Source organism: Nematostella vectensis, chromosome 4, assembly GCF_932526225.1.
Source record: "Nematostella vectensis chromosome 4, jaNemVect1.1, whole genome shotgun sequence".
NCBI classification, from domain to species: Eukaryota; Metazoa; Cnidaria; class Anthozoa; order Actiniaria; family Edwardsiidae; genus Nematostella; species Nematostella vectensis.
Window position 1 is genome coordinate 4,247,810 of NC_064037.1, and position 23,703 is coordinate 4,271,512.

Here is a 23,703-nt window from a genome sequence, read left to right on the forward strand (position 1 = left end):
ACACGACGGGAAAGCCCTGCGAATGCAAGATAGTATTAATAGCGCCCCATCCCTTTGTATGACTTGGCTTGTATCACCAGCACATACATCATACCTTTATTTGTTGAGCTACACTTCAGTCACTGTAGACGCACCATCCATCATGGGCATAGTTTAGTTTTTGTTTTGCATATTATCGGCATTGGCAAAATGAAATTACCAAGACCTATGTTCAGGGCCATAAGCAGGTTGTTGGACATTGGGGGCACGTGGCCCCCAAATATTAAATAAAAAATTGCAAGGAAACGACTAGAAGGGGCGTGGCTGTGCCCCCCAATATTTTCGGAATGTTTGTATTGTGCCCCTCCAATATTTCGAGGTCTGCTACGGCATTGATGTTTCCGAGGACAACATAGTTTTCGTGATAATTTTACTCATGCCTATGAGGCTGATAGTTTTTCCTTCTATATAAATGATTTTTCAATATATATGCTAGTATAGTTTGAGTATGTGATCGTCACAGTTGTCTTTTGTGCCTTTTGCCGAAGAAAGTTTCATTACACGCCGACCTAACCTTGGTTCCAGAGTCTCCTTCCTTCTCTCTGTTAAATGGCACGTACAAAACATTCGTTGTCGCCGCTTGAGTGAGTAGTCGAAACTTGGGGCATCTGGAACCATGGGTAGTGCACGGTCAGTGTCACGTGACAATTTAGCAAAGAGACACTTCGAAGACTTTCGTCGCGTTTCCTCTAACCAGTCTTCTAACTATGCTTTTATAGTTTTCTTTTTCTTCTGTTTTTTTTTTCTCGCCTCGTTTAAGCGTCACGACGAAGCGATCTGAACACAGGCCATTGCCACAGCCCTCTAATTTATGGCTTAAATGTGCCATTTTATACTTCAATCGTCCACGTCTTAGCCTGCGTTGAATAGTTCGGCTGTGAACGCAGGCTACCACTCCTTCGCTACACCGTAAATCTTTAATTTTTACGTCGTGGTTTGGCGAAAAACGGTTGAAATCTATAAGATGATATGTATTTTCAGGTGAGGCCTTTCAATTCTCAAATTAATTCCATTATTTTTACCATCGCCGTGCTCATAGCCAAAACTCCGTTCCTCCTGCCCTTGTCATTGTTGTTCCCAGGTTACCTGTGGACACAGCGACCCCCAACCATTGAATGTGTTGTTTTTAGTTTTGCATCCGACGCGCGAAGCCAACTTGGCGAACCAAATCTCTCAAACAAGAAAACGCAGGAATCATCCACATCCAAGCTGCTGTTTTTTGTAATTCACGGGCTCACGAGATACACAGGTGCAATAGGAATACCAGGGGCACAAAAAAGTGTGTGCCAATATGCAAAAATCGTAATAGTTTTACTCTGATGACAGCCGGTGTGATATCATGTTTATACTGTTTATGAGCGCCGCGTTCAATTGTAACAAAAAGAATACCAAGATATTCCAATGATGTCTGAAATGGCAAATGGTTGGGCTTCATCGGAGGATGAGTATGAGACTGAAGTTTTGCTTTTTGATCGAAAAAAGTCACGAAAGGTTCGCCATAAACTAACGGAGTTAAATACGAACCATGTTTACTCCGCCGATGAAGGCGACATGGCTCATGTACCTCTAATGTTAAATAGAACAGACAGTTTGGAAGGTATTGATATTAAAGGTACGTTCTCCAGGGATTCAACGCTAAATTATAGTAGATGTATGCTGTATATTGTTATGCTATGTTATACGATTGAATTTATTTTATGCTTGAGTAACACCAATAACGAACTACTGCATGTAGTTATTATAATTAGTCCTCGCATACGTATCCCTAAGTTGTTTTTGTTTCATTGGTTTTAAACACCAAGTGCAGTTTAAAGAGGTTGAATACAGTGTGCTTGTTGGTTTTGTAAACATTTGGTTTTGTAACGTCTCCTATTTCATATGTCTTTGTTATTGTGAATGAAATCGGTCCACATACACCATGAGTCGCAAGTAATTACTATGATACGGACTGATCGGTATATCCTCGTTAACATATCCAGGCCGTGTTAAAAATTTAACGTATTTTTCGTGACTATATCACTTAATCTTTGCCCACATGCGATAACTTTCAAGTGGTTTACAAGCTATTTAATAGTTGTCCCCTTTGACCGCTAAATGGGTTGACCTCCAAGCTCACAGACTTCATATTGTATGGTGTATCACAAAAGTATTAATTGATTGGACCTGAGGGGGAGATATATCTGTATCACTTGCCATTTCAACTGTTATGATTTTGACTGTTTTTGGTTTCAATTTGAGTACTAAATTGTTTCCTTCACAAACCCCAGAAGGGAATTTATGTTGACAATGGGTGGTTCTGTGCTTAGCACGCAACATATGGGGCTTTTCACATCTGCTGAAACGGGCTTGTGTTCCTTTTTTGGGGCCATTGATTTTAAAACTGTGAAGCATGATCCGCTTGATTATTTATTAGGTGCTATATGGATCTTGCTCAATAATAACATCTCACCTTTCAGTAACAAGTTAAAACTATTTGGGTCATTACATTGCCCTTTGAGGGCTTTGAGTTGTAGTGTATACTGATTGTAAGGAGTTGTTTAATACTGTACTTGTCATGATGCTTAGATAAAGATTTAGTTACAGTCTCGTTTTCCCTAAGGTGGACAGGATGTGAAATCTCCTTAATCAGCATTTGAATTTTCATTGATTGGGCAGACAGTTTTTTTTCTAGTATGTCTGTCAAGTAATAACTCTATCTTAAGCGATTATGAAAGCATGTTACATGTCCTGTTTCTAGACCCTTCAGTTTTCATGACTATAGGTTTCCTACATTTTTCTGTGTCTTTAGAATGTGGAGAAGATGTATACAGCGTATCAGATGCCGTCGATCATATTGGCTTTGGCTGGTTCCAGATTAAAATCATGCTTCTTCTGGGGTACTTTTCGGTGAGTAGAAAATCAATCATATCATTTGTGATTTAAAAAAAACAGAAGCCTTACACATATAAGACTACATGTTATACACAGTGTCATTTGCAATATTAATATGTATTGTTCTGCTGATTGCATGCAGCTTTTTCGCTCTACCCTAACAATGCAATGGGTGCTGTTAAGCAAACATATTAAAACCAATGAGGATGTGAAAAACATTCTATCGCATTGAGATGAGCTTTACTAGCTGAGCAGTGAGGCAAAGGAATGCCTCAGTGCATACCATAGCATGGCAGAAACTTTCTAGTTATGAAGTTGATGTCAATCTAAACTGTGCTAGTTATTAAGCTAACCTTCTTAAAGCTTTGTATTGGTTGCTGTTGCATTAAAAATTAAGACAGGTCTCATTGCTTTTTTAATAGGCTGCCGATTCCCTAGAGATGATGCTGTTGTCAATATTAGCTCCTACTATACGGTGTATTTTTAGGATAAGTGCTTGGAAGGAAGCTTGGATAACTACTGTAAGTATCAAAGCCGTAGCAAGCCATGGAAGATTGGGGGGCACAATACAGAAACATTAAGAAAATATTGGGGGGCACAGCCACGCCCCTTCTGGTCATTTCCTTATATATATTTTAAATATTGGGGGGCACATGCCCCCAGTGTCCCACACCCTGCTACGGCCCTAAGCCATGAACCATGGGTCGTAGGATGGTTCGCCAGAACTCTACTGCTGTAGAATTTCCTTTGTTCTCAATGACATGTACTGAGGTTTCTGGTCATAGTTACACACATAAAATCTCAACCTCCAGCCAATTACTGAACCTAAGGTTGGAAGCACTAGTCTAACCATGGGGATAAGCTCTACTTGATGCTGTACATAGCTTCCTTTTAGAAAATCGTATGAAACTTAATCTAGATAAAACTCCTTTAAATATGAAGACGATATTTTAGAAAATGTGAAGTCCTATAAATATCTGGGGCTTACTTTCAGCGCGGCAGGTCCTTTAGTTTGGCTATGAATGAGTTAAAAAAATAGCACTCAAAGCGCTCTACTAACTTAAGAAAAGCAGTGGGTAAAAACTTTTTACCCGACATTAAATTGACTATGCGGCTCTTTAGTATTCTAGTTAAGCCAATACTTTTGTATGCTAGCCAAGTTTGGGGAGTTGAGAAGGTACAGAAAAGGCACGACCACGTTGAGGCAGTGCATGTGCCTTTTGTAAACTTTTGCTTGGCGTAACAAAAACCGCTGTAAACAGTGCTTGCCTGGGAGATGGAAAGATACCCTCTCTTCATAAATGTCAAATCCAGAGCCTTCAATTTTCCTTTTTAAACTAATCGGAGACAGGGGATTTTTATCCTACTATACTTTTCTTGACTGTAAAGAAAATAGTCTCATTGGCTAAAAGAATTACGAGCAATTGTCGCTTCGTGTGGATTGGGCGAAACCCTCACCAACATTTTGCAAAACGATGCTTTGCAGCAGGACGCTTTTGAAGGAAAGGCTGCGAGACATCGAATTTCAATGTTGGTTGGCGAAATATTAAATGATTCCAAAATAACCGGTCAAAAAAAATAACTTAGAACCTATAGAACTTTCAAAACGACATACGATTTTGAGACATACCATTTTAACATTCACAACCTCAACCACCGTAAAGCCCTCACCCACCTAAGGATTAGTAGTCATAAACTTGAAATCGAGACTGGGCGCTACCAGGGGTCCTAGGTTTTAAAAGTTGAAAAGGTTACGGAAGATAAAAGATATATTGATGAAAGCCTCCTTTTTCTATGTTGTCTACATTTGGTGTGGTGTCTCATTTCCTATGTTGTCTACATTTGCTGTGTTGTCTACATTTCCTATGTTGTCTACATTTGTTGTGTTGTCTACATTTCCTATGTTGGGCTACATTTGTTGTGTTGTCTATATTTGTTGTGCTGTCTACATTTCCTATGTTGGGCTACATTTGTTGTGTTGTCTATATTTGTTGTGCTGTCTATGTTTTCTGTCTTGTCTACGTTTGCTATGTTGTCTATATTTGTTGTCTTGTCTACGTTTGCTATGTTGTCTATTTTGTTGTGTTGTCTACGTTTTCTGTGCTATCTATGTTTACTTTGTTGTCTGTTTGCTTTGCTGTTTGCTATGTTGTCTACATTTGCTATGTGGTCTATGTTTTCTATGTTGTCTATGTTTGCTGTGTTGTGTACATTTCCTGTGTGGTCCGACCATAGGCTATGTTTGCTGTGTTGTCTACTTTTATTGTGTTGTCTACGTTTCCTGTGTGTTCTGTGTTTGCTATGTTGTCTATGTTTTCTGTCGTTCTCTATGTTTGCTATGTTGTCTTACTTTTTCTGTGTTCTCTATGTTTGCCATGTTGTCTACGTTTGCTATGTCGTCTACGTTTTCTGTGTTGTCTATGTTTGCTGTGTTGTGTACATTTCCTGTTGGGTCTATGCTCCCTGTGTTGACTATGTTCCATGTGTTGTCTATGTTCCCTGTGTTGCCTATGTTCCCTGTTTTGTCTATGTTTGCTGTGTTGTCTATGTTCTTTGTGTTGTCTACATTTGCTGCTATGTTTGTTTTACGTTTTCTGTGTTGTGTATGTTTGTTATGTTGTCTATGTTTGCTGTGTTGTCTACGTTTGCTATGTCTGTCTCACGTTTTCTGTGTTGGCCATGTTTCCTGTGTTGTCTACGTTTTCTATGTTGTCTGTGTTTGCTGCGTTGTCTACGGATGCTGTGTTGTCTACATTTGCTAAGTTGTCTAATGTTTTTTTGTGTTGTCTATGTTTTCTGTGTTGTCTACGTTTGCTATGTTGTTTTACGTTTCCTGTGTGGTCTATGTGTTAACTGTGTTGTATAATGTTCGTACACTTTCTGTGTGGTCTTCATTACTTCCATTACTTTCTCCATGCATGTGGTTTTTATTGGGATGATGGTGATGTGTGGTCTTCATTTCTTCCATTACTTTCTCCATGTAGGTGGTTTTTATTGGGATGATGGTGGGGTCATCAACATGGGGCTGGATCGCTGATAATTTTGGTAGAAAATTTGTAAGTATTTTCTTTTTTATTGTCCATTGTTTACCTTCCTTTCCAATTCCCATAGTTACGGGTATATTGTATCTCACGCTTAGACAAATTTTTACACTTGCAAGGGTTTCACTACCACAAACCAATAAGGGGCTCCATTAAACAGACAGCAGACATATATTTATAATCTAAAGCTTAAATCTCAGTTTTTCTAACTGATGCTCCATGAAAATATTTACATTTGTCTTAATGCTCTAGGGTACATTACCATACACTATTACCTAACCAGAAACCTTGCCAAGGTTGAGCCTAGGAATATAAATGTGCCACCGTATTTGCTTATTAAGATGCCTTGTTATGCCTTCTCTATAAGGCCCCCCAGAGGTTGTTTTTTTTCTTTTGCAGCTCCTATACAGGTTATTATTCTTATGATGCGTTTTTCTTATTTTCCAGGTGATTGTTCTCGTATCCATTTGGATAGCGTACTTCGGCCTTCTAAGTGCTTTCTCGCCTCATTACTACTGGATTATAGTCCTGCGGATGGTGGTTGGACTAGGCATCGGTGGCGCGCCACAATCGTATGTACCACGCCAGTTTTAGTGCGGCTATAAGTACCCCCCTCCCTAGATTTAGTAAAATATTGAATAAGCTTCAAATAAGCAGCTTTCCCCTCTATTGTGTAGGGTTGATCCGCAGGCAGATCTGAGGGGGATATCAGTTTTTAATAACATAAACCGTTGTGGCCAACAGTTTTTTTTTCCCTGATAATATTATGTAGGCCTATTCAAATTTGACCTCATACGTTTCAGTTTCAGTCTTTTTTTAGAGAAATTGGGGGGGGGGGGGGGGGGCGCCATGTTTCTGCCATGCAACAATAGGGAACAATTCTGATCGAAATTATTGGCATCACCCATCACATGTTTTATATTCACATGGAGCGCAATGTATGGGACATACATACGCCTTTTTAAACGCTTTAGTAACTACCTTTGTAGAGAAACTCTGCTCATATCATTTCAGCGCCACCTTAATGTCCGAGTTTTTGCCCAGCAAATACCGAGCTATGTGTATGTGCATCCAGTCAGTGAGTATGCTCTCTCTCTCATCGTTTTCGTTCATAAATCATGTCTTACATGTCAGGTCTCATATCAACACCACCATCCTCATCACAATCAACACCCCACCAGTATCAGTATCATCACAATCAACACACCTACAACGGACATTAAGACCTTATAATTTTATAAGAAAACTGGCCTTATAGGCGTTACGGCACTGCTATTAGATCGTCATCATGACTTATTCGTGTTTCTCTTCACCCTTTATTTTCTTGCTTCCTATAAGCCTTATAATTAATCTCTCAATCTTTCATCCGTAGCCGTGGTGGACCTTGGGTTCGCTCTTCACTATTTGCGTAGCGATGCTCGTCATGCCTGTCTACGGTTGGAGATACCTGCTCGCATTACTTAGCCTGCCAATGTTCCTCTTTCTTTTATTATCTCCAGTAAGTTTTGTAGATTCACCGATGAACAACATATTCGAGAATAGTTCGTAGTTCTAGTGCACTTGATATGGGGAATGGATCGGTAATATTCGGGAGCGGTCCGGTACTATTCGGGAGTGGTCCGGTATTATTTGGGAGTGGTCCGTAAATATTCGGGAGCGGTCCGGTATTATTCGGGAGTGGTCCGGTATTATTTGGGAGTGGTCAGGTAATATTCAGGAGCGGTCCGGTATTATTCGGGAGTGGTCTGGTATTATTCGGGAGTGGTCCGGTAATATTCGGGAGCGGTCCGGTTTTATTCGGGAGTGGTCCGGTATTATTCGGGAGTGGTCCGGTAGTATTCGGGAGTGGTCCGGTAAAATTTGTGAGAGGTCCGGTAATATTCGAGAATGCTTTGTCGCAATTCGGCAGTTCACTCTGACCATTCGGTAGTGGCTCGAAACTTATCGGCGATGTCTCGGTACCATTCGAGCCTCGGTATTTCGGGGTTTCATGATGTTGACGTGGGTGCGATGGCTACATTGACATATTTTCATGAAATTTTCATATTTCAGCCGCTTACTTATCTACTTTTAATCAGCGTTTTTCCTTCAGTTCCTTCCCGAATCGTGTCGGTTCCAGCTTGCGTCTGGCGATCGCGATAAAGCGCTTGCAACTCTGCACCGAATGGCGCGTGCGAATAAAGCCACCCTACCAACGGGATTTCTTAAAGACGCTAATCAGGTAAAATTGGTTGGGGTTAGGGTTAGGAATGGTTTCTGAGGGCTTCCTTCTGTGCCACATTGCCTTTGGTGCTTTTAGGTTTCTCGATGTCTCACGGAAGTACTTTGATAGGGTCGTTGGTGCTTGCAACTCTGCTCTGCGGAGTCGCCCCCGTAGTTTGGCAATACATAGAAATGTTGAATAGCTTGGATTGCGGAAAGGCCTCTGAGATAGCATGGGTTGCTTCGGTGCCTCTTGAAATTGAATTTAATCTTGAAAGCGCTCGGGGGTCCCGGGTAGTGCTCGGTTTTACTCCAGTGCTACTCAGTTTTGTCTCAGTAGTGATAAGGCGTGACTTTATACAGCTTATTGAAAAGAAATATGTACCTAAGCGCCTCATTTAGCCGCAATTATTTATATGTTTTCTCTCCCTTATTATGTTGCTATCTTGAAGAATGCAAAACGGGGAAGAATTTTAGATCTTTTAAAGCCAGAGCTACGAAGGACGACGTTAATGCTATGGTTTCTATGGTGAGTCACGCTCTTCTTCACTTAAGTCACGTGTCAAATCACGTGCAGAGTCACGTAGGACGACGTTGATGCTATGGTTTCTATGGTGAGTCACGCTCTTCTTCACTTAAGTCACGTGTCAAGTCACGTGCAGAGTTACATAGGACGACGTTGATGCTATGGTTTCTATGGTGAGTCACGCTCTTCTTTGAATGTCACGTGTTTGTTTTTCAAACCAACAGACTAAGTACCAATTATGTACGATGTTGCGCGCGCATTCAAAATGTCACAGACTGGCGGACCCTAGCTGATCTTAAATGGCGTACGAAGTGGACTTTACTAATGAAGCTATAGAAAATGCTGTCAGAGCGCTTCTTTCGAGTAATTTTGAAGTCAAATTCCCCGTCATCCATCCGACATCCGTCTGGCAAGCCTTTGTTAAAAAGATATTGCAAGGCCACGTTAAGCCTCGCGTTCGTGTCCAATCGACCCCGATATCGCGAAAACTGCCCATTTTGTTTCCGTGATTTTTCTATTTACATTTCCTTTTTCTATATTCATTGGTGTCCGTGTTAAACCGTGTTGATCAAGCCCTTTCATTCACAGGTTCAACGTAGCTTTCACGTACTACGGCGTAGTGCTGATGACGTCAGAGCTTTTTCAGAGTGACAGCGCGGGAGGTGGCAAATGCGAAGGTAATTACTCATCCAGGACCCTTCTGACGTCACTCATTTGCCTAGTTACTGATCTGCCTAGTTACATTTGACATTCTGTCACTTTTGCAGCTGGAAGTGGATCAGTCAAGGACCCGCACTGTGGGTGTAAATTGCTGACCACAAAGGACTATACAGATATGATGTGGACGACACTTGCAGAAATCCCAAGTACCTTTTCGCGCCTTATTTATCATAACCCACCATAAACTTCTGAAATAGCTAAACGTCTAAACTGTTGAAGACGTCACATTTGATTCACCGCTCGCCGTTGACAACAGATTGGGAGTCACAAGACGCCTGCGGACGAGGCTATTCTTAAAATGCCAAAGAAAGTATTTTGCGCAGTTTTAGTCACAAACTACGTACTGTTCAGGTTTTTCGGCAGATTTTCGAGAAAACATTACCGCATATATCCCACTATCTATGTTAATAACCTTATTCTCTTGGGTATGTTCTCTGTTTAATATTGGCTTTTGTCTTGTTCCAGTCGTACAGCCATACTATAACAAATATGCCCCATTCTATCTATGCCAATACCCTTATCCACTTCAGCGTGCTCTAGCCGTGCTGTTAAATATAGGCCTTTGGCTTGTTTCAGTTGTACTGGTGAATATTGTGCTTCTGGAGCGACTCGGACGCAGACGAACACTAGCGCTGTTATACGGACTCACGGCTACATTTTACATGCTGCTTTTTATATGCACAAAACGGTTGGTACTCAAAAAGTCGTGCGATTTTTTAGTGCAAGTGAACTGGTAAAATGAAATAAAAACTGGTGCAATCACATGACTTGTCTTCTATATCCACTTTTGGGGCAGTCACATGGCTTGTCTTCTATATCCACTTTTGGGGCAATCACATGACTTGTCTTCTATATCCACTTTTGGGGCAGTCACATGGCTTGTCTTCTATATCCACTTTTGGGGCAGTCACATGATTTTTGTTTTAACTATCTACTTCTGGGCAAGTTTTCATTATTTTCATTCTTTTAACAGTGAATGGATGGTGGCTTTTATTTTTGGCGCTAGAGGCTGTATATCCGGGGTATTCACAGCTATCTATATCTACACTCCAGAGGTGGGTGTTGTAGAAAAAAAAAAACTGCGCATACAATAACAACCAGAGTTATACTAGGAAGAATTGCTCTAAAATAGAGTAGCGCAAGGCAGTCGAGGTTTGATATTTAATATTATAGAGGCAAAAGATTACCGCAAACTATTCCATACCTGTTTTAGATAGAAATTCCAATAAAAAGATTATACTCTCCTGTAAGAATTGGTATTTGAATAGAAAGAATACGCTATTCGAGAGATTTTACGTAGGTTTTGTTTTTGCTGTGCACGTAATTGATTTTCGTATCTACTAGAGTATGCCTTTTTATATTGAGGATGAAAAAAGGGATTAATTGTTTTAATTAAAGTTGATTGTTGTGTTTGTATATCCATATAGTACTACCCTACCGTGGTGCGAGGTCTTGGCCTCGGCACGTGCAGTGCTGTTGCACGAATCGGCGCCATGATAACTCCATTTATCTGTCAGGTTAGAAAAAAAGACTATGCTTTAAGTTTAGCTTATCTTTATAACGCCTTCTGCCTAAAATGAGAAACCTAAGGAATGAAACTTCCGCAACCGACTACAATACTTCATGGTATAACTAGAAAGACTACAGACAAGCTGTAGAAAACCTAGATGGCTGCGTAGGCTTGGTGTAGACAAGGTATAAATTAACACAAGGTTAAAAAGGTATGTTGAACGCCTCTGAAAAACAGAGTAGTTGCGCTGACGTTTCGGGCGTTAGCTCTTCTTCGGAGCAAAAGCACACGTTCAATTTACCTTTTCAACTATGTTGTGTTGATTTATACCGTCACAATACTTCGTCTTGACGTCTGTGTTCTACACTCCGCCCCTAACTAGAATGTGTTTCTACAGATCCTATTACGCGCGGCAGTAGACTTTGCGTTTGCTGCATTCTCAAACCCTCCCTCCGCTCTTTTGCCCTTTCTTTATTACAATAGCTCTCTGCTGAGTGTACCCTTCCACAGGTCCTACTGCGGGCGTCAGTAGACTTTGCGCTGGGCGTGTACGCGGCTACGGGCCTGTCTTGTGTCGTCATTGCGCTCTGTCTTCCCATAGAGACCAAAGGACGACTGATGCGGGTACGTCAACACACTTTAGAACTCTTTTGTAGACGGCACCTTGGGACCATAACGGGGATCTAGTATACAACGAACTCTCTCGAAAGGCAAGCAAGTATCTGTTGTACGGTGAAACAGTTTTAAGGACATTGTTTTGGGCAGAGCAAGTGTCTCTTGTAAAGTTCCAATCTTGTTTACCTTCGCGACGTCAAAATTTCGCCATTTTGAGATGGCGATATTTCGCGACACTTTATTTTCGCGATTTTCCTATTTTCGTAAAAAACAGAGACTTTATTTTCGTGATTTCGCGATTTTGGGATAATAAAATCAAGCAAAACAAGTGGAATTAAGATGTGTAATCATCAAAACTGAAAGAATTTGTAAGAAAATATGCCTGGGCTAAATTTAGTTTCATAAAAATCTATAAACACAAGTCCAACTAAACTCCTTACCGTACTATAAATGTACATTAGATTACTAAATAGACAAGGTGTTTCCATAAAGCTTATTAAACGGCCAATATTCCCCCAAAGGCTTTTCGTGTACTCACTTAATTTTCGCGCATCCTAATTTTCGCGACACTTAATTTTCGCGTCACTTTAAATTCGCGAATTTAAAAGATTCGTGTAATAAGGTAAGGTAAAGGGAACCCTTGGGACACAAGCAAGCAAGCTCCGGCAGTAAAATGGGACTTTCCATATAATTTACATCCATAGAATCTCTCTTTTTAATCTCTCCCTCTGCTAAGGCTGAGTTTGTCGCACTTATGACTAACCAATCACTTCTTGTTCTCTCTGCTTTTTAAAGCATTCAGTTGTACATATGCCCACTAACTGATATCTTTTTGTTCCAACAGGACACTTGACAAGGAGCATGTAGGTGTAATAAACCTGGCTCTTTACATTTGGGGACTGTGAACCCCTCGTTTTCTTGTATAAGGAAGTTAAGTCGCAGGTCCCGTTCTCTCACCGCACATCGTTAACCTGTATTGGGGGACGTAAAAGAGCCGCTGAGGACGCTGGCCCGTGGTACCATCTTCAGTGACAATGCTTACACACTTACTCACTCATGATTGTAAACTGCGTGGAGCATTCAGTATCTCCACACTGACGAGTAAAGTCAGTCACATGTGAAGCGCATTTGATCATTTCGTATGTAAAAGTATGCTATACAAATACCAAACATTATTAATAGTAGTTTAATAAGCAGACGAAAAACAATAGTATCTACATAAGTGTTATGCAACACAAAAAATTTGTACAATAACATTCCATTGGTAACAGAAAATTAGATAACCCAGTAACCTGTCACGCAAGCTATAAAAGGAAGTACATTAGTACAATAGACCGTTTTCACGGTGTATTGTATAATTGACAAGGGATAATGCATTAATTGACGCATTTACATACCTGTCACACAAGCTATATCACGAGTAACAGGATAAGGGCACCAGTAACTGTTATTTAAACATTTTATTTTTTATGATTTTAAATAAAAATTTTAAGGAAATATAACCCCCAAAATGCTATCCAAATCATCATCATCATTATCCTACGGCCTCGACCGAGATGTCTCGCACAACAGTTTGCCAAACTTGGCGATCGGCCATGGCAGATAGCAGGTCCTGCTGCGGGATCCCCGTGTCCCTTGATATAGTGACAGGGAAGGTCAGGTTGCGAGACCTAACGGGGCGTCGGCCGGGGTTCTACAGGATTAGCCTGCAATTCCCTTGACAGGAACTAGCGTTAAGAACTTAACATCAACCTGAAACTTTGCCTATTTAAAACTGTTGTTGAACCCATCCTTCTCTACGGGGCCGAGACCTGGGCCCTCGCGTCACAACAGCAGCAACAACTTGACGGGAACTATACTAACATGCTCTGCCTAGTCCAGGCAACTATACCAACATGCTCTGCCTAGTCCAGGGAACTATACCAACATACCCTGCCTAGTCCAGGGAACTATACCAACATGCTCTGCCTAGTCCAGAGAACTATACCAACATGCTCTGCCTAGTCCAGGGAACTATACCAACATGCTCTGCCTAGTCCAGGGAACTATACCAACATACTCTGCCTAGTCCAGGGAACTATACCAACATGCTCTGCCTAGTCCAGGGAACTATACCAACATGCTCTGCCTAGTCCAGGGAACTATACTAACATGCTCTGCCTAGTCCAGGGAACTATACCAACATGCTCTGCCTAGTCCAGGGAACTATACCAACATACTCCGCCTAGTCCAGGGAACTATACCAACATGCTCTGCCTAGTCCAGGGAACTATACCAACATGCTCCGCCTAGTCCAGGGAACTATACCAACATACTCTGCCTGGTCCAGGGAACTATACCAACATGCTCTGCCTAGTCCAGGGAACTATACGAACATGCTCTGCCTAGTCCAGGGAACTATACCAACATACTCCGCCTAGTCCAGGGAACTATATCAACATGCTCTGCCTAGTCCAGGGAACTATACCAACATGCTCCGCCTAGTCCAGGGAACTATACCAACATACTCTGCCTGGTCCAGGGAACTATACCAACATGCTCTGCCTAGTCCAGGGAACTATACGAACATGCTCTGCCTAGTTCAGGGAACTATACCAACATACTCCGCCTAGTCCAGGGAATTCACTGGTCCTCTCACTCCACATTTAGAGAGAGTTAACTACAACGTTTAAGTCTATGTAAGGTACCTCGAAATTCCAAGCTAGCCCAAGCTCTTCTAGGCAAAGCAGGCTTTTTTGCTGTTACACAAGTGCGCACGACGTTTCAGATATCGTACTGTGAACACTTAACAACCTGTCCTTCTGTAATAGCTGCGGTATCGTGCAAAAATGCCTGCACATTTTGGTAGGCCTTAAGGCTGGTTCTCACTTGGACGCAAGAGCAAGCAAAACAGAACAAAACTCCTTGATTTTCATTCGCATGCACTTGTGTTTGGCAGATTCTCACTTGTGTTGTTGCGTTTGTGTTTGGCCGATTCTCACTTGTGTTGCGCTTGTGTTTGACAGATTCTCACTTCTGTTGCGCTTGTGTTTGACCGATTCTCACTTGTGTTGCGCTACCGCTTGCGCTTGCGTCCCAAGGAAGTTTTCCTTGATCGCAATATTCTCGCATTATGCGAGAAACATAAAAAAAGGCTTCTTGGCCTAGGCGCGCTTCATATGGGTTAGCTTGGCATTTCTTTCGAGTTACCTTAAATTTATTTATTTTTTCTTATTCCTTTTCTACTTTTTCTCCGCCCTCTTTTTCGCAATCTCTTGCGCAAAAAAAATATTAAAAGGCATATTCGGAAAAGTATTTGGAGTAGATTCTACAAAAATAAGAACAAAATTGTGATTGAGAAATCAAACAAAGCTCGCGCTCGTTTGAATTGAAAAAATAAAATTCAGAAAAGCGTACGGGCGCTCATTTGAAATGGCGTCATTCAGGTGCGCGCTCGGACAAAAAAACAAATTGCAAAATTCATCACATCAAAACCTATAATTCTCCGTCATTTTCCGTTTTTTTTTAGAAAAGGCTAATAAATAGACTGTCTTAACTTCAACCGCGTGTTTTCGGCCAATCTTGAGCTCTGTTTTACTTTCTGGCTTCTCTCTAGGGAGCACTGCACTCAGTGAAGTCAAATAAAGAATTACAGGTTGCCTAAGGCAAGACCCTTATATAGTGCGCGTTCGTGTTTAAAAGCACCACTTAAAAAGCAGCATTTTACAAACAAATTTCTCCTCAAGAGAGCGCAAGAGCATGCTATTAGACTAAATCTCACGATATTTGGAACAAGTTTTTTACCTCTGTTACACTCATTAACCTTACTACTTCTAATTTATCACCTCGTTTCGTTTCCGTCGCTCGAGACATATCTGAATGAACAGATCAATGAACTCGCAAATCGTGAGAACACTGCAACCGAGAAATAGCCCCATAGAACCGCCCATGTCACCTGAAAACAGAGGCACGAAAGGCAATTTAGACGGCACTGCCACGGGGCGATCTTACTGTCAATTCAGGACACTTTGGTGTTATTGGTCATGTCAAGGGTTGGCTTTGAAAGGGATGACGACGGATGAGGGTTGGCCTTATCCAGAATGGCAGGATGGGATAAATGCTCTCACTTTGTATAATATGGGGTCTTTTCTGGAAAGTTTAGGCGCAACCAAGAGAGCATGCTCTCTTGGAGCAATGTAATTTTATGCAGTTTATACGAACGATAGTCAATGCCCTTCAACGTTTCGGGACAATTGCAGCTGGCTAGGGAAATATTGACCTTCTGCGGGCCTTAAACCCTGGTCCTCTTGCATGGAAAGCGAAGCCTTAAATCGCCAAGCGTTAGATTCCATTTTTGGTTAGTAAGTAAGAGTTTGGCGTGGGGATTGAGGGGGGATGAACAAAGTGCCTAACACTATTCACGCTCGCACCTACGGCTTTTTAAGTAACCCTATTAAAAGAAGAAGAGCCCTGTGACAAAACTGCGTTACCATTGCTGGGCTAGCATTACTGCCGGAGTGCTGGGTCGGAGTTAGGCCGGTGTGCAATGCCGGCACAGTTTGCACAGGGCTTAAGCTTAGACAAATTCTACAAAGTGTTTATACCCTCTTTTGGCAGTTTTGACCCTTACTGGGAACCGGCTAAACAATTTCATTTGGTTACTAGATGTGTAACTGATTACAAGGCGAATTAGTTTTTAGTAAGCAAATATTTTACTCACTGGTCAAAGTTGCTAAGGTGTATTGAGGTTTTTCTTTGATGATTTCCGTCCGCAGCGTCTCGTAAAACACTCTGATGATAGCGTTGCCTTCTCTGTTGAAAAAAAAAAGACAATTTCAAGGAGGCCTACCTACCGAACGACTGACCGACTCACTGATAAATCCCCACCCACTTCGCAAAGTTTATTCCCCCTACCACTGATTAGCGCGCCGCCTTACTGCTCAAACCCTAAAGACAGAACACAAGCAGACCCGTGTTACCTTATGATTCGGTTAACCTCATTGATCCTTTCCGTGGTGGAGTTGACCTCAGTCATATTCAGAGATGGTAAAAGCTCCTTGATGACTGATTTTGAAGGGTAGTAAGCAAGAGAAGGCTGAACACTGTAGTGAGTATGCTGGCAGCGTTTGGGGCAGTCGCACTTGGAAGGCTTGAGAAGTACTGCAGAGCATGAGCAAAAGAGGATGGTTTATAGCAGCCTCATAAACTATACTTTAAGATTTTTGCCTATTTACAAAAAAAATGGGAGACAATCGGGTATAGTCGAGTATTTTATTCAATTATTACAATTATAACTTATCTGCACACCTATAGGTGCAGATAACTACGTCCAAGGTCAAACAAGTCAGCTTTAAGCAAATAAAGGCATTATTGCTCAACATTTTGTACATTTTTGCTTCGCGATTAAAAAAAATGAAAAAAGACGTAAAACGGGTCTGTATCCTTTGAAGAGAACTACACGATGCGTTTATCTATTGAAGTGGCAATTACCCTTCTTATTTTCGATCTCTAAGGGGTCATTTTAACAAGATTTCCGTATAATAAACACAATATTTCGATTAAAATCACGGGACGGGACATTATTCATGAGGCAAGGATTTTGTGTATAGAGTGTTAACTCTTTAGGAGGAGGGCTCACGATTGTATAATGTGATCTGCATGATAAAATAAAATAGTCGTAGAGTTTCTTAGGATGGCCCACAGGATATGCGCAAAGTTGATGCGCAGCTAAATGTATAACCCCATTAAAAGGAAATGTTTTCACCTGGCATCATTAGCTTGCAATCAAGGTATTCTTTCGAAGTACAGAATGGCGCTTCGATGACATCTATGAAAATGCCAAAAGACTTTTATTCAGGGACGGGTAGATCAACAAGTACCCTTTTGCGACGTTCTATGGGGATCCGATTTTAGATGGATTCATTGTTCCTTAAAATTAAACCGGTCATAGGGAAACATGTGAAAAACAGCCTTTAAATCAAAAGAATTATCATCTCTAACACTACCCCATCCTCGGAAACCCATGGCGCAGGTCACAGGCGCGAAAACGAGGCGAAACAAGGCCGGCAGAGGCGGAGCCTCGTTACGATACCGCGACACCCTGGGTATATTCGAGGATGGCATGACCCTTCTTTGAATTGGATATGTCGCGTAGCAAATCTATACTATGGGGGCAAGGAAATTTATATTAGAATCCTTATGTTCCCTCGACAACCATTAACTTCCTTGACACCATTGCCTGAATGCCCAATCAATGTCCATATAAGAATCCGCAAATAAATTATTTTTGCGATTTCAAATTAAATTCTCAATATCTGTATTTTTAGCTGAAGGAACTATTTTCACCCTCCAAGCAAAAATTCAATCAATATCTAGGATTCACCTGGCTCGCACGGTTAATAAGAAGCCTTTGGATATAAACGGTGGAAGAGCTAGGCAGAAGGCTGAAATAGACAAATGTGGCAACGAAACCGTCTACGTTGTCATTAAACCCGTGACAATACAGTAGAAAACTATATTCCGTCTATAGGTGTGACGGTGTTGCACCCACGCATCCCTCACATCGTGAAATGATGAATAATTGATCGATTAAATGAATAAATGAATGAACTTTGTATACCTTTCATTGGTGGCATGCCTAACAATCTGCAGCCGCAATGTGTTATTATTAGTCTGGCATAGCACTCTTGTATGCAAGCTTTCCTCGAGTAGCGCTTGTAAAGAGACAGGTTTCTGCTCCCGCACTTTGTTGGATAAGGCTCAGGCAAAGAGTTCCCCTGAATTTCAATGAAAAGGCATGTAAGGACGTGCGAAATAATGTTATGGCGTATGTACCTTATGTATTGTGATTCTTTGACTTGTTGTAAACTTATGTCTTCTAATCTTATGCTTAAAGGCCTGTTTTTAGGTGTACATATCTTTGTCTTTTAATCTTTAGATTTATTGCCTGGTGAGATATGTACGTATCTACCTTATGTCTTCTCGTCGTTAGATTGATTGCTTGGTGAGATGTACATGACATATCTATCTTATGTTTTCTGATATTGGATATGTTGCCTGGTGAGATGTACGTATCTACCTTATGTCTTCTCGTCGTTGGATTGGTTGCTTGGTAAGATGTACATATCTACCTTATGTCTTCTGACCTTCAATGTGTCGCTTGGTGAGATGTACGTATCTACATTATATCATCTGATACTGGATGTGTTGCCTGGTGAGATGTACATATCTACCTTATGTCTTTTGATCGCTGGATTTATTGCTTGGTGATATACGCGTATATCATCTACCTTGAATCTTCTGATCCTTAGATTAGTTGTGAAGCCTGGTGGGATGTCGTAAGCATTCAGTTCCATATCAGGAGGTTCGGCCTGGTCATGGACAGCTAAAACAAACCCGACATTCTCGTAGCTGTACGCCCCGTAATACTCCTCTGGCTGAGCGTTTAGCCGAAGTATCAGCGATTCAAGTCTCCCAGGTGTAGCGATGCGCCGTACTGATGAATTATCGCGACCAGAGTTGAAGGTGTAGCAAAGGCCGCGCTGCAAAAATGGTAGTGGCTTAAACATTTTTGACGAGGCGAGGCAAGACAAGTAAACTTTTGTTTATTCTGGCATACTACAGAACAGATACATTGTTTTTTACAGACGTTAAAGTCAGCTAATATTAGACATCCATTAAGGCTTATTTAAGGCGCGTGACCAGGATTGGCTTAGGGAGGGGGGGGGGAGTGAGCAGTCATAGCAATCATATGGAAAAATCATAGTATTTGAAGATGCCTTAAAAGGAAATGTGCCTGCGAACCCCCTGTGTGCGTCCCCTGTATTTATGTGACAGGGTCACTAGACGTATATTTTATTCTTTATTTCACTCTAGATTTTGCTGTAATCATCTTTTGTTTTTTGGATGCAACTTACTAAACGTTTAGGAAAGTAGTTCCATGTTGTCAAACGGATGTACGCGAGCTACACTCGCCTGCGATAACATGATTAGTGGGCGCAGTATTTGATCAACTTCTTTTCGGTAAATTACTTTTGATTTTTGATACAATTATCACTAGAGATAAGCGATACAAGTACAGGACATCCTTGCCGCCCACTATAATAAGGAAAAGGCGTATGTTGACAACAAGTTGTAGAATCTCAAGAATGTTTTCCCACGCATGATCGTGTCGTACAAATAGGGGTCACATTCAGCTAGTTTTCAGTTGTGTTTGAGTTACTACATTGGAAGGGTTTCAACTTGGATTTGTTGGAGAAGACCAAAGAACGACTGCTCGACGTAGACTCTATTCTTGTTCCCGTTTATTGAACGTAAAGTGTTTGTGCTGAAGTCAGTGATTTCAATAAATTTGTCTAAAGAGAATCCTCATCCTGTTACATTTAGGCAGCATGATTCAGGTGTATGCGACACCTCTTCAACTCGAGTCGTTATGTGTAAATCATGTGCCTACGGCTCCACTACGATGCTCGACTACAAAAGTCGTAGTGTAATTAAGGGCTAGGCCATGTAGTAGGCAGGTCGCATACGACTATATCGTGCTGTCTAGATCAGCCTTTAGACAGTTCAGGGAGACAGGAAGTGGAGTTGGTCAGGATTTAGTCATGTTATAAAAATTCTGTCAAATCATATTCTTCAGACTACGTTATGTGATTATTTGGCGCCATAATGTTACGCTTATGTTATTTCAGTTTAGTTAAAACGCCTGAACCGTGGCATAGATAAGGTCAGGTAAGCAAGGTCAAGTCAAGTAAGGTCACGTGGTAATCAGCTGTCATGTAGTGTTGCGAGAACAAATACTGCACCATAAATAAGTATCCGCTTACCCCTTTTTTAGAAACACAACCTTTTTGCTATGGATACGGGTATTGTCCACACAAAAATGCGAAAACGGGACAAGTTAATTGAAAACCGTCTCCAAAGTCGGGTATTTTTGAAGATATAAGTACAATGTTATAATGTTTGTTGCAAGATGGTAATATTAAAACAACACCTTTTTCGTACCGTGTGAACACACAAAAACGGTTGCGTGGGGACGGGATTTTAATGATGCATTCTTAAGTTTACCCACTCATTTTAAAGTAAAAAGCCTTCTCCGCAATACAAATACCTTATTCTATTTTAAAGCGTTAGCTATATTTCGCCTAGTTTAGTCCTCTACTTACCATAAATGAAGTGGAAACAATGAAATCTTGGGCTGTGCATCTTCGATCTTTGAATTCACACCCGTACATCATCTCACCTAACGTATGGCCATATTTCCGGACAAAATCCTCCGCATCCAGTCTCTCGTTTGTGGAATTAACTAATCCCAAATCTGCTTTGATGTAATTCATCTCGTCGAGATATCTCTGTGCGTCAGTGCCTATGATCAGGCTTTTTTTCATTATGTTCTGGTTGCAGATGGTTACGGCTGGAAAGTCAACTTCGTTTGGCTCTTCAACACTTCTACTCATAATGATTCCCCGGTCATTATAGTTCTTTATCCCGTTTACAAGCTGATATAAAAGAAAGCCTAAAGAGATTACAATAAAACAAGTCCACACCACTCGACGAGTTACGGAGTATGAATCAACCAAGAAGTGAAAACCATGCAAAGTTGTGTAACCGCTGAATTCCTTGATAAGTTGTCGGGTTTTACTTCCACCTCTGTATTCGTTGTTTGAATTGATATCGGAAGAATCTTCGACTTTGCAGTTATAACTCATTGCAATGCTTCAAATTTCGGTTAGGTTTTACTCTACACCGTCAACGAATCTTTTTCGTCAAATGGAAAATACATTTCAAAAAAGAAAATTAGGAAAAGCGTGCCTGCTGATTTTGACGTTTCTTCCACCAGATGGTATTTTCTTCCCCTCTTCTTTTGTTCTGATATTCTTTATGCGCTGAACGGTTTTGGTACTTAAATTATGAGCCTGTGAATGCGTATTTTTCCGTTAACACCTACTGTGTGCACCAGGACTCTTAAGGTGATTATAATCCATTTCTTTTATTTCGCGAAAAAGAGATTGTTCTGTGAATACAGCGCACTAAAGCCGTTTGCTTAAACTATTTTTCGTTTGTGGTTTGTTTATATACCGGAAGATTAGGATGAAATAAGTTTTGCATATGTGATTGTTGTCATTGCTTTAGGTTTGTAACATTGCAATTGTTTCTAAGAAAACATACATATTTCATGATGAATAAATTAAACATTATTGCTGTATAGAAGTTATCCTTTCAATGTGCGCAGGTGGCCTTACTGTGTTTTTCAATTTCCCTTTCCTGCATAAGATTTAGCAATAGTTTGCTTCACAGCTTAGCGCTTTCTGCTTTCGCCCCACCCGTGTTGTTGCCGAGTTTTTCTTACCAAACAGGAGTTGAAGGCGTACATCTACATTACTATTGTAAGGAAATAGGAAGTGTGAGGGAAAATCTCGTATTTTTTAACTGTGCAATTGTGTTTGGACAAAATAAGGAATTGAGTTGAGATTAAATTCCACGCACAAAAGCTACCAGCGTGAATCCCTCGATTCGGGAAAACTTGAGATGAGTTCAAGCTATCGGTTAAGTTCAAAACAAGATTAAACCAAGAGAAACAAATGAAGGAAATCGTGTTGTTGCCGAGTTTTTCTTACCAAACAGGAGTAGAAGGCGTACATCTACATTACTATTGTAAGGAAATAGGAAGTGTGAGGGAAAAATCTCGTATTTTTTAACTGTGCAATTGTGTTTGGACAAAATAAGGAATTGAGTTGAGATTAAATTCCACGCACAAAAGCTACCAGCGTGAATCCCTCGATTCGGGAAAACTTGAGATGAGTTCAAGCTATCGGTTAAGTTCAAAACAAGATTAAACCAAGAGAAACAAATGAAGGAAATTGATCTTGTTAAAATTGATTTAGCCATTTTCATGGGGCAAAATGGTGATTGCTTGTTGTCGAGAGTCTCGGCTTTAAAAATAAAAAAACGAACTTCTGAATTGTTCATAAACACTAGTGGAATGCCCCAAATATACAGTTGGGATCGAAAGGTCAGATGATTGTTTTTTATTTATTCATTCATTCATTTATTTATTTATTCTGTCAAATGAAAAGACTGACCCATTTAGCTTGGGCAGCCTGGAATAAATTTTATCAGGATAAATTGAGCGGGGCAAAAAACAATAGAGAACACAGTGAAATTTTCTGTGAAATGGAAACTATCGATACATTCCAGCCGTTTTCCTCAATCACGATGTGAAGTTTTATGCAATACACTCTTGTATTTATAAGAACCTTTCTTTATAAGAACGTCCAGCCTGAGATTTCAACACAGATAGCCGTAAAAAGTTTCTTTTTTAGTCCTAATGCGTTCTAAATTCATAGATCGGATGAATTGCAGAATCAAAATGTGCTCGTCATAGTAACAACCTTAATATGTAGATTTAGGCATTGCTGTTATAATATTAGTTTGTTACTACCCTCCCCCTTAGGACCCCTCGTACCGCGGGCTCACGCGTTGTTCTTGAACAGTCACATGGAGTTTCGTTTGAAGTTTGTGTCAGAAAATTAAGAGATTAAATGTGTTGAATTGGCCGACAACCGTCTTATAACAATTGCATTGCGGAGCTCCAAACGACCATATCTTTTGCTTATTTTCGCTTAATAATTTAAACATATTAAATATTATTATTATTTCTGTTTTTGACGACGTCAACTATTTCACAGATCACGCGATCAACATGTTAAACCCCCTTCCCCCCACATCTACATGACATATAACAAGTTTAGTTGTCATACGATGTGTCGGCGACATGACGGAAAAACCTGGAAAACGCGCAAATCCAGTTAGAGAGAAAAGACACAATTTCTTACAATGGCTATAGGTTCATTGTATATCGGACTGATTTTCAAAACACAAATAACGTGAGACCGTAGTGCGCATAACTAGATTTTGGCTTTTTAAGATAATTTTTCCTTGATCACCATTGCCCTTTGTATTAGTTCAGGGACGAAAAGCTCGAATTTCAATTACACTTCATAAAAAGTCGCACCAATTAAAAAAAAAGTCGCACTTGATATTTTGTTTGCTATAAGTTACTAAGTACTCAGAGAAATTCTCCGCCTTATTCGATGTGAAATGGGCTTATTTGAAGCGTCACGTCATGTTTTTCCGTCATGTCTGTTTCGGCGATGATGTCACGTGAATGACGTCACGTGACCATCTCACTGCACCCCACT

General features: G+C 40.7%; 2 protein-coding genes across 3 annotated transcripts; one reads left to right on the top strand and one right to left on the bottom strand.

Annotated features, from left to right (window-relative positions):
- The first annotated feature begins 1,142 nt into the window (after nt 1-1,142).
- On the top strand, nt 1,143-13,035 carry LOC5513121 (synaptic vesicle 2-related protein-like). The gene is made up of 16 exons (XM_048725886.1): nt 1,143-1,651; nt 2,828-2,925; nt 3,333-3,431; nt 5,895-5,966; nt 6,399-6,523; nt 6,966-7,029; nt 7,324-7,449; nt 8,044-8,172; nt 8,606-8,682; nt 9,268-9,356; nt 9,447-9,545; nt 9,976-10,087; nt 10,373-10,454; nt 10,827-10,916; nt 11,420-11,533; nt 12,369-13,035. Exons 1-16 carry the CDS (start codon nt 1,441-1,443, stop codon nt 12,375-12,377), a joined length of 1,596 nt encoding a protein of 531 aa, XP_048581843.1. The 5' UTR covers nt 1,143-1,440; the 3' UTR covers nt 12,378-13,035.
- On the bottom strand, nt 12,695-21,961 carry LOC5513120 (acid-sensing ion channel 2). Of its 2 annotated transcripts, XM_032382639.2 has the most exons (7): nt 20,668-21,959; nt 18,793-19,044; nt 18,123-18,279; nt 17,268-17,330; nt 16,483-16,663; nt 16,224-16,315; nt 12,695-15,458 (listed from the first exon to the last, which is right to left on the bottom strand). In XM_032382639.2, the coding sequence occupies exons 1-7, from the start codon at nt 21,208-21,210 to the stop codon at nt 15,337-15,339; spliced, it is 1,410 nt and encodes a 469-aa protein (XP_032238530.2). In that variant the 5' UTR covers nt 21,211-21,959; the 3' UTR covers nt 12,695-15,336. The 2 variants fall into 2 exon arrangements, with proteins under 2 accessions (XP_032238530.2, XP_032238531.2); XM_032382640.2 differs by lacking the exon at nt 17,268-17,330 and having other exon boundaries at nt 20,668-21,961.
- Between the last annotated feature and the right edge of the window lie 1,742 nt (nt 21,962-23,703).